Genomic DNA, 11,456 nt, shown 5'->3' with positions numbered 1-11,456 from the left:
TACACATACACCAAAATTAGTAAAATTTAGATTCAGAAGAATCACATCCTTTACTAATTTTTCTAACATTTTACTAGATATTGACCTAGTCTTTTATGTCACAAGAAATATAAATTTTCTATTAATTTAGCTACGCTTAATTCTAACATTATGTTGCAAGATCAAAAAATTCGTAATAAATAAACTAACAAGTTTGAATTTACTGAAATTATCAACAATAATACAATAACTCACAAATTAGAATTTCTTAAATAAACATCATTATCAAATTTAAATGAAAAACCATTAACATAAAATTTTGAAATAAAATCAAATTATAGGAAATTTAATAAACCTATAAAGTTTAAAATAATTTAAATAAAATCCACTGTCTAACATTAAACATAATGTCACAATGGTTTCAACAAAACTTTTTTTCCCAATTATCATAAATAAGAAATTCTTATTTGAATTTGTGGTTTAGGCCATAAGAAATTCTTGCATATATTAGAAATATAAACATTAGTACTTAAGTCAACCTATCATGTATTAAAAATAATTTCAATAAGTAATTCGAAATATACAAAAGCCAAAAGCTTACCATTCTTTTTTGAATTATTCTTTATATTTTATGTAATCTTTCTAAAAGTGTTCAATACATCAATGCCACTTTTCCATTATTACATTCATTTCTTTTAGTAGATTGACCTAAATCTTTTAATATTGGGTGTTGCTCACTTAATGCCTCTTCAGGCTTATTCCCAAAATTTATTTATAACTTCTTGAGTCATCAGATGAACATAATGATTACTTTGCTACTTAAGTCTTGTCTCCTCCTAAATTAACATAATGGTCAATTAAATCACTTTCCACTTGTCTTAATAGTGTTAATTCGAAATGACCCATACTGAAGAAATAAGAAATTGAGAATAAATTGAATAAGAAAATTCTCATTCACAATCATCTATAAGGTTCTTAATTTTGCAGCAACATTAGTCATCTAAAAATGCGATCATACATGGTACAAGTACTACATTAACTCCCCAGTTAGAATATTCATCACGAAAAGATCATCTTCATAGAAGCAGTGAGTAAAAGACAAGCCATTCAAATTAGCAGCAACACATTTAACGTTAAACAAGAGTGAAGAGGAGAGAGGGGAAGTCGGTACGTACTACATTAACTCCCCAGTTATGGCAATGAACACGGATCATCACACTTGATGTTGTACAAACTAAATAATAATAATAATAATAATAATTAAAAAAAAAAAACATAACTAGCAGCCACTGCAGGGTCACATACAGGAGAGGAGAGAAGAAATTTTGTATGCTTAAAGATATCACTGACGAAAAATTTGCAACTGAATTTCACAACTTTTTGTAGAATTCCACAAGTGAGAAATTGTAGGCACGACATATCAGTTTTATGCTGGAGAAGCCTGCTTCTTTTGCCAAATTTCCAAATTCGTTCTCTGTCCTCTCCTTTCCCCCGGGGTTCATATTCATCATGTACAAATCAAATTGCAGCATACTTCTAACCCAAACTTTACTCTCTGGGGATTCTGGAACCACCAAATCAACAACAATCACTTTCCCATGGTCTGGTAACGCCTCGTAGCAATTTTTCAGCAACTTCAAGCAATGTTCATCATCCCAACTGTGAAGTATCCACTGTTTCATCCAAATTCCTGTTTCAGTACTTATACATCCTCTGAAAATGTAGCTAAATTGCAAGAGCTACATATATATATATATGCAAGAGCTTCTATAATTCTTCTTCATATTGACATGCATTTTTAATTCAGTTGTCCTTGCGCTATCACATAAATGGAAACCAACAATTACAGATGCAGCTGCCTAATTAATTGAAAGTGCATGAATTATATATGCATATTAAAGTGGAACCAACCTTCATGAAAATGGCGTCTCCTTTTGGAATGCTTAAGAACATATCTCCTGAAACATGCTCAACACCTGCAACAATATATATAGTGAGTTATATATATATATATATATATATATATATATATATATATATATTTATATTCAGGAATTAATCAATTAGAGGGTTTTTATTTATGAATTCAAATCAAATAATGCACTAGTACTTGTTGAATATTATTACCTGCAGGGTAGGAAGGTGAGTTTTGTATAATCGGAGCCAAATCGAAGTTGATGGCTTTGATTGTGGGATAGTGGGAAAGAATCATGTTAAGGATGGTACCATCGCCACCACCCACATCCACCAATGATTTCAAGCCTTCAAAGCCCTTATATGTCTCCAAAATCTTGTTCATGAACATGGAATTGTAGTCTCTCATGGAAGCCTTGAAAAGGGGGAGATACCTGGCATCTTTGGAAATGTACTCAAAAGAGTTCATCCCATAGGCCCTGTTAAATGGGACTTCTCCTTCCAAAACGGCATCTTTGGTGTGATACCTGCGATCGATTTCCCATCAAATTAACTTATATATATACTATATACAGAACATGATTATATATATGTTGCCATGTTATAATAGGAAATTAAGTAAAATTTAATTAATTATTACGTACTTACCACATATCAATCATAACCTTGTCCTGCATTACACCAAATAATGGGGCTAATGAAGCTCCATCTTTGTTGGGGATGAAGTATTTGGAGACGGGTGCCAAACCATAAAGCCTATGTACCTCCAGATGATGATGATGGTCACTCTTGTCAATGTCATGGTTGGAATTAACAATATTAAGAGAGCAAGTGAGGATAGAATAGCTAGCAAGAAGGCGAAGGATCCGATCGAGCACGATAGGGACTTCCGGGCTGTTGTTGGCGGTGGGAAGCTGAGATGCAATGTCAAAGGGGGAAAGAAGGGCACCTGGGCCAGCTCTCTCCATAATCTCCAGCAAACCAAGCTCTATAGCTGCTTTCAACACCATAGGCAGCACTGATGCACTTACCAGCTGCATGGCATAGTGGCAAAGGTTGTCCTCCTCTTCTTCAGGGGAGGACGAGGAGGTTACCATCTGCAGGTTTTCTAACGAACTATTCATTCTTATTCCTTAATAATAGGAATAAGAGTAGAAGAAGAAGATTGACTGATGAGGAGCTAGGTAGAGGCCGGGGCTGCATGATTGTCTTAATTTATACTAGTAATCCATAGTGGGCTATCTTGCAAATTACTAATTAATTAAAGAGCACATCTATTTTGACTGATTTTTCAATTGACCATTCACTAACAAGATGGAGGCAAATTCAATTATTTCTTTCTTAATTTCATACTTCTTTTCCAACTAATATTCTTGTTTTGATTTTGCATACATACATGTGGAGAATAAATTAACAAATATGTGTGGTGGTCACCATTTTTTATTTTAAAGTGGATAATGTCTGGGAATGGATAACAAATATGTGTGGTGGTCACCATTTTTTATTTTAAAGTGGATAATGTCTGGGAATGGAGTGATGATGATAAGACAGATACATATCAGATTAGATAATAAGGGAGAGACTTTTCCACTTCAAATATAGTGACCACCTTTAGTTATAATTTAACTGTTACATTGCAAATTCACTTTTCTTCTTATTTTAAATTTTCTAATGCAACAAAATCACTATTCTCCTTATTTTTAGTTTTCTAATAACCTAACCAATTTCTTCTTCACAAGACCTATTATAAAAATAATAATAATAAAAAACAAAATAAATAAAAACATAAAGAATTAAAATCTTGAAAAGGAAAAGAAAAAAAAAAAAACCTTAATCAAGTATGAATTACTTTCTTCGATTAACAGTAAGCACTGTTATATTTTTCTCTCCAATTCACGGAGAATTTTCTTCATCTTCTTCTTTCATTTTTTTTTTTCTTTTCAAATAAATCTCTAATTTCTCTATCTATTCTCAACATAAAAACATACATACCTCTTTTGTACCTATAAGCGTTCATCATCGTATCTAACTAGTACCATGAATCAGTTGTTAGGGTATAATGCACTTATTTTAAACAGGGTGAATTTCACTTAATGCCCCTCTTACAGTGTACAAAATACCCCCAATTTGAAAAATTATGCAAATCAGTCCTGCCTGACATATTAAATTAAGAATGATTACTGAACGTTGAAGATGATGTGATGAGAGGTTATTGCAGAGGGGTTATGTAAACTATAATTATTCATATTAAACCATTCATCACAAATAAATTTGAATCCCATAATTTTAGAATTTCATTATTTTCACACAGTCTATAATGCATAAATAAATACTAGTTAGATATACATACCTCGATTCATGATATCAAACATTGTTGAGATTAAATCCAATGTCCAGATCCTTTAACCACGAACTAATCTGCAACTCTGATCAACAGGCAAAGGCGGAAACTGATTTCTCTCTCTTGGCCTAATGCACACATAAATATTATACGTGTTATATTCATTAGTGTACATAATTGATGGGATATATGCATTTTTATAAAGGCAGAGAGAGGACCAATTTTCCTTTTTAGTAACCTTAATTCCACTTTCCATCAAAGTAAGGAATAAATAGGAAAACACTTCTCCAATAATTAATTACCATAAAGGTAATTTATAAGTTGACCAAATAATATAATATTAATCTGATACCTATTTACTTAACCACTAATTAATGAAATATACCCCATATCCAAAACATGTGGGCCATACAATATAAGAAAATATCTTACAGTCTCCCACTTGGCCCATATGATAACTTTCGTAGCGGTTTAGTAAAATAGTCATTAGTGTGCACCATAAATCAGATTGACTCATTAAATTGATCATCATAAATATCATGGTAAATAAACTACTAATGCGAGTCAAGGTGGTTATTTGTCCTTAAATGAGACAGTCCCTTCCATGTACCACAACACTAGTAATCTATTCAACATAGTCTATAAATGAAAAGTATCAATAATGATCTAACAATAATGTCTTTTCCAAGACTATTCCTATTACCATTTATTAAAGCAATACGTACATGTACATTAACTAATAGGAAATATCAGAAACACATTTAATCAGCGCAAAATGTCAAATATATATAAACACTGTTAAGCAATCCACAATTAAAAAATAATTATCATTGACTACATTCAAGACCCATTCTTTCAACACATTCCATAAATGTCTTGGGTGATAGTTCATTTGTTAATGGATTGAAATCATAAATTGTGTATTTATATGTTCAATAGACATTCTTTGTTTCTAAACATCTTATTTAATGATAAAGTATTTCAACTTTAGAGTACCTATCATTTTTCATACAAGAAAATCAACAATTGCAGCATAAATTTTTAACAATCTGAAAATAGTACACATAACTCCAAGTCCTGAAATAAATTCTGCAACAATAAATTATAACCTCAAAGCATGCTACAAATTAATAAATTCATAATAGACAAAGTAATAATAAATTACTTTGCACTTTTCATAATATTGTTCCCCAGCCAAATCTTCTAGAACTCTTTTAATATATGCTTTATGAGACAATTCTAAAAAATTCACGTGATCTATTATAAAATATTTATATTTCTATTACGTAAAATGCCTCATCCATATATTTCATTTCAAAGTTCTTAAAGATAACTTTTAGTTTCTTATAATAAATTAAGATCACTACAAGTAAACAAAATATCATCAATATATATAGAATCAGAAATATAAACTTACTCCCACTAACCTTATAGTATATACACTGATCAACAGTGTTTTACTTAAAACAAAAAGAAATAATGGTATCATAATATACCATTATCAGGAAGCTTGTTTAAGTTCATATATTAACATCTTAAGTTTACAGACCATGTATTCTTTACTATTTAATGTAAATCCTTTAGATTGTTCCATATAGACTTCATCTTTCTAAACTCCCATTCAGAAAATCAATCAAAAATAAATTCTTATAGATATACCACATAGTCATCCGGAATAATAGATCTCCTTTTTGAGATCGTCTTAATGTTATTCCTTATGACTCTTTTATGATATATTCACTGATAACAATCTCATCATGGAGTTGTTGATCATTCAATTATTCTTCGGTGTTATACAGTTCAACAATTGAATGAACAATTATTTCTTTAGAAATTATGGGTAAAGAAATTTGTACACTAACTTCTTAAATGATCACATTCTTATTTTTATCACTCCCACTGACTTCACCATTCTTAATGAATCTGACATTACTAGTTTCAATAATTATCGTACTGTGTTTAGGAAAGTAAAACTTGTACCATTTAGATTACTTAATATCCACAATATTATGGGTAACGAGGAATTATTTAACATACTCCTAACCAAATCCATAAGAGTACGATTATGCTTTATAGCTACAAGCTTCTGTTGTAGCATGTATCGCAAAGTGTATTAAGCACAGATGTCATACATTTCAAGGAGTTTAGCAAACGGTTAAAGTATTAACCCGTTTCATCATACTTTCCATAATATTCACCACCTCTATATGAACTTATAATTTCCACTTTTCTATCTAGTTGTTTTTCAACCTCATTTATGTATACTTCAAGAATATCCACTGCTTGAGATTTTTTATGCAACAAATAGATATATCCATAACGTGAAAAATCAACTATAAAGGCGATAAAATACTTTTCTCCTCCAAAAGATGGAACATCAGAAGGTTTACAAATGTCTGTATGAATAATTTCAAGAAGCTCTGTACTTCTTGTGACTCATTTCTTTGTGTGTTTGGTTTGTTTACCCTTAATACAATCTACACATACACCAAAATTAGTAAAATTTAGATTCAGAAGAATCACATCCTTTACTAATTTTTCTAACATTTTACTAGATATTGACCTAGTCTTTTATGTCACAAGAAATATAAATTTTCTATTAATTTAGCTACGCTTAATTCTAACATTATGTTGCAAGATCAAAAAATTCGTAATAAATAAACTAACAAGTTTGAATTTACTGAAATTATCAACAATAATACAATAACTCACAAATTAGAATTTCTTAAATAAACATCATTATCAAATTTAAATGAAAAACCATTAACATAAAATTTTGAAATAAAATCAAATTATAGGAAATTTAATAAACCTATAAAGTTTAAAATAATTTAAATAAAATCCACTGTCTAACATTAAACATAATGTCACAATGGTTTCAACAAAACTTTTTTTCCCAATTATCATAAATAAGAAATTCTTATTTGAATTTGTAGTTTAGGCCATAAGAAATTCTTGCATCTATTAGAAATATAAACATTAGTACTTAAGTCAACCTATCATGTATTAAAAATAATTTCAATAAGTAATTCGAAATATACAAAAGCCAAAAGCTTACCATTCTTTTTTGAATTATTCTTTATATTTTATGTAATCTTTCTAAAAGTGTTCAATACATCAATGCCACTTTTCCATTATTACATTCATTTCTTTTAGTAGATTGACCTAAATCTTTTAATATTGGGTGTTGCTCACTTAATGCCTCTTCAGGCTTATTCCCAAAATTTATTTATAACTTCTTGAGTCATCAGATGAACATAATGATTACTTTGCTACTTAAGTCTTGTCTCCTCCTAAATTAACATAATGGTCAATTAAATCACTTTCCACTTGTCTTAATAGTGTTAATTCGAAATGACCCATACTGAATAAATAAGAAATTGAGAATAAATTGAATAAGAAAATTCTCATTCACAATCATCTATAAGGTTCTTAATTTTGCAGCAACATTAGTCATCTAAAAATGCGATCATACATGGTACAAGTACTAACAAAAAATGCATAGTAGTTATTTCAATTAATAATTTTCGTTTTAGATATTTATCTACAATACGAAAATATTCTTATAATCAAATATTCCTTAGCACTATCACTATAGGGAATAATTATTCGAATAACCATAATGCTTAATCTGTTCGATCTCTCCCAAGCTTTATGGAGAATCTTTTCTTCCTCATTGTTTTTATCAGTAATAACAATAGGTTTCTCAATTTAAAATGTTAAATCAAGATTTAACACATCTAAATTTTAAACCCAACTTACTCATTCCATTATGAAAAGTTAGTCCTATCAAGGATCATAACAGATGTAGCATGCGAATTAAGGGATATAATAAAACAAACATGTTAAGATAAAATACTCACAACAATAATGCTTTAAGTTAACAACACGTATGTATAACTTAAAAATATAAATACAATGAACAACTATAGTACCCCTTTGGGTGGCAACTATAAAATATTAATTATGATACTTATATATATTTATATGTATACCTTTATTGGTGATACATTTTTTTTTAATTAAACAGATAAGTTACCTTTAGATATCCTATATCTACCAAATTAAAAAAATACATACAATCCCTTAATGTTCATTTAATCACTTGAAAATCAATTCCCTTTGAGGAATTATTTCTCATAATTAAATAAACTCAATATTCATGAATATCACAAAAAATAATAAATATCATAATTCATGAAATATTGTAATTATGTTTACTACTAAAATTAAAATTCATCAACCATTATGGTTAGGCCACTTTGGTAGCTACCAACCTTTACATAATATGAATATTAAATTAGATAGTAACTAATTATGATCAATTATGTCACTACAAAAATTAATATTCATCAATCATTATGATTGGGCCACTTTGGTAGCTACCAATCTTCATATAATATGAATATTAAATTAGATAGAGATTAATTCATCAGTAAGTAATATTTACTACTAAAATTAATATTCATCGACCATTACGGTTAGGCCACTTTGGTAGCTACTAACCATCACATAATATAAATATTAAATTAGCTAGTAACTAATTAATCATTAATTTACCCATTTAATATTATGCACACATACTTATACTGATCGATCCTAGTATAAAAAGGTTCGATCCCAGAAACTTAATAGTTCAAAAATTCAATAAAAAAAAAAAAAAATCCTTTTACTTTATATATATAATAAAACATTTATTTTTATTTTCGGACTTGGAGATCAGAATTGAATCAATCTAAAATTGATTCTCCATCTTATATATATGTTTGGGTACAAAACAATCATTTATTTGTATGTCCAATGCGGTTAAATTAAATTTCTAGACTCACATATTATTCTAGAAATTCAGATTTTCAATAAAATAAATAAATACACGTACTTTATGTATTTAATAATTTATTTATTTATTTTATTTAATCATATACAAAACAACATCATTACAATTAACAGCCAGATTTGCGCAGCAGAATAAAAATAATAAATTTCATTCTGTAAATTTATTATGCACGAAAATAACATTCTGACTTGTTTTTTTTCATTATGTATCTTGATTTGTCTCATTATGTAATCAAAAGTTTCATTCTGTACATTCATTTGTCTTATTATATACACACACACACACATAAGTACGTAAAACGAGACACAACATATAACATCAAGTGTGAAGCTAACAAATCTGATCATTATATATACAAATAGATTCTGGACAGTAATATATATATATATATATATATATATATATATATATATATATATATATATATATTTCAACTATAAATTTAGAATTCAAGAAACACAATTAATGAAGTCAACAAAACTGATAAATCCAAAGTCAACATAATATACCAGCAGACTTAACAGTTTTAAATGAATGGATCGCGTCATAACTATTCATAACTATTGACACATGTGTGGAGGTCAATTACAGTGTATCTTAATCCAATAGATCATATAAATCCAAATCTCATAAATTAAATTATTTAATTTTAATTTAAACTTACATATATTATTTATGCAAAGATAATGAAAAATAATGAGTTCCAAAACAACGGGCTCTGATACCACATGCAAACTATACTTATTCATATTAAGCCATTCATTACAAATAAATTTGAATCCCATAATTTTAGAACTTCATTATTTTCACACAGTCTATAACACATAAATAAATACTAGTTAGATATACATACCTCGATTCATGATATCAAACCTTGTTGAGATTAAATTCAATGTCTAGATCCTTTAATCACGAACCAATCTGCAACTCTGATCAACAGGCAAAGGCGGAAATTGGTTTCTCTCTCTTGGCCTTTTGCACACATAAATATTATACGTGTTGTATTCATTAGCGTACATAATTGATGGGATATATGCACTTTTATAAAGGCAGAGAGAGAACCAGTTTTCCTTTTTAGTAACCTTAATTCTACTTTCCATCAAAGTAAGGAATAAATAGGAAAACACTTCTCTAATAATTTATTGCCATAAAGGTAATTTTTAAGTTGACCAAATAATATAATATTAATCTGATACCTATTTACTTAACCACTAATTAATGAAATATATCACATGTCCAAAACATGTGGGCCATACAATATAAGAAAATATCTTACAGGCTATTGCAGAGAGTGAGAGCTTACAGAGAGAATACACTATTGTAGATGCAATATAAAAAGAGCGAACAAGTTGTAGGGGAAATACATAGAGAGAACAAGTTGTAGAGAGAAAGAAAAAAACCTTAAAAGTGGATTAAATAGGGTTGATATGCACTTAACACCCTACATAAAGCAAATATAGATAATGAATATGTGACAACCTGGATTTTTAAGAGTTGAAATTTAATTTATTCCATGATTTTTAGTTGTTAAGATTTGAGTATTTAAATTTTAAATTTGAGATTTATCTAATTGATATTTTAATTGGTTTTGATTTTTGGACCAAATTGGTGAAAGGAGATTTAATGAGTTGATTTAATATTTTGTTGTATATATATATATTCTGATGGAAGGGAGGATGCACCAAGCTGCCGAATTAAGAGAGGAAATAAAGAAATTGTGTAGTGATTTTGGTACAGGTCCCATTAAATGGTGTTAATAGGTTGATTTTGGTTTTGATACATTATAACACATTATATGTATATATCTTGTGTCAGTTTGTGAGATAGAGAAAAGGCAGCCAGCGAAATTGAAGGACAATGAAGAAAATGGTGATGACATTTTTGTGGGGCCCATTAGATGAGGTTAATGAATTGAATCATTTGATGCATGCAGTATATTGTCTGATAAGGAAAAAGAGTGCACCTGCCAGCCGAATTAAATAGAGAAAGAAGAGAAATGGAGTGATTAATTTGTGATGATAGAAGGTGATAAAAAGCAATGATCAGATGCCGAATTAGAGTGGAGAGAGAGTGATTGAATGATATTTTGTGTGGCTATTCGGAAATGTTAATGGGTTTTATTTTCAATTGTTATATATATATATATATATATTTCATGCAAAGGTGATACACCACCCGATATGAGATAGAAAGGGAAAAGAAGATTGAATTGGTGAGCGTGAAACCCGTTTGATTTTAGTTTTGCAAAGGTTCCTTTGACTTTGGCTTTTGCACTTGATGTTATTCTAGAAAGAGAGATAAGTGTGTGCTGTGTATTCAGATGTATGTAAAGAAAGATAAAAAGATAAGGGAGCAGCGAAGTGATAAGGTGTTGGTGCGGGGTCC

At 29.2% G+C, this 11,456-nt stretch overlaps 1 protein-coding gene across 2 annotated transcripts; it reads right to left on the bottom strand.

Annotated features, from left to right (window-relative positions):
- Positions 1-1,067: 1,067 nt before the first annotated feature.
- LOC132282783 (caffeic acid 3-O-methyltransferase-like) lies at positions 1,068-3,255 on the bottom strand. 2 transcript variants are annotated; one of them, XM_059784570.1, is made up of 4 exons: positions 2,542-3,252; positions 2,107-2,420; positions 1,891-1,955; positions 1,068-1,652 (listed from the first exon to the last, which is right to left on the bottom strand). In XM_059784570.1, the coding sequence occupies exons 1-4, from the start codon at positions 3,015-3,017 to the stop codon at positions 1,350-1,352; spliced, it is 1,158 nt and encodes a 385-aa protein (XP_059640553.1). In that variant the 5' UTR covers positions 3,018-3,252; the 3' UTR covers positions 1,068-1,349. The 2 variants fall into 2 exon arrangements, with proteins under 2 accessions (XP_059640553.1, XP_059640554.1); XM_059784571.1 differs by lacking the exon at positions 1,068-1,652 and adding an exon at positions 1,659-1,797 and having other exon boundaries at positions 2,542-3,255.
- Positions 3,256-11,456: the final 8,201 nt, after the last annotated feature.

The sequence above is a fragment of the Cornus florida genome, unplaced genomic scaffold, assembly GCF_030987335.1.
Source record: "Cornus florida cultivar Cherokee Brave unplaced genomic scaffold, ASM3098733v1 CherokeeBrave_3.0.0_Hap2_Chr11, whole genome shotgun sequence".
NCBI classification, from domain to species: domain Eukaryota; kingdom Viridiplantae; phylum Streptophyta; class Magnoliopsida; order Cornales; family Cornaceae; genus Cornus; species Cornus florida.
The sequence above is the reverse complement of the archived record's forward strand: the minus strand, read 5'-3'. Positions and strand labels throughout refer to the sequence as shown.

What these genes read in the sequence shown, in the direction of transcription:
- LOC132282783 (XM_059784570.1), bottom strand. Translation starts at nt 3,017, where the DNA reads ATGAATAGTTCGTTAGAAAACCTGCAGATGGTAACCTCCTCGTCCTCC. An exon ending in AAGGTTATGATTGATATGTG is followed by an intron (nt 2,421 to 2,541) that starts GTAAGTACGTAA and finishes AATCGATCGCAG; the next exon opens with GTATCACACCAAAGATGCCG. An exon ending in GAGACGCCATTTTCATGAAG is followed by an intron (nt 1,653 to 1,890) that starts GTTGGTTCCACT and finishes TGGATGAAACAG; the next exon opens with TGGATACTTCACAGTTGGGA.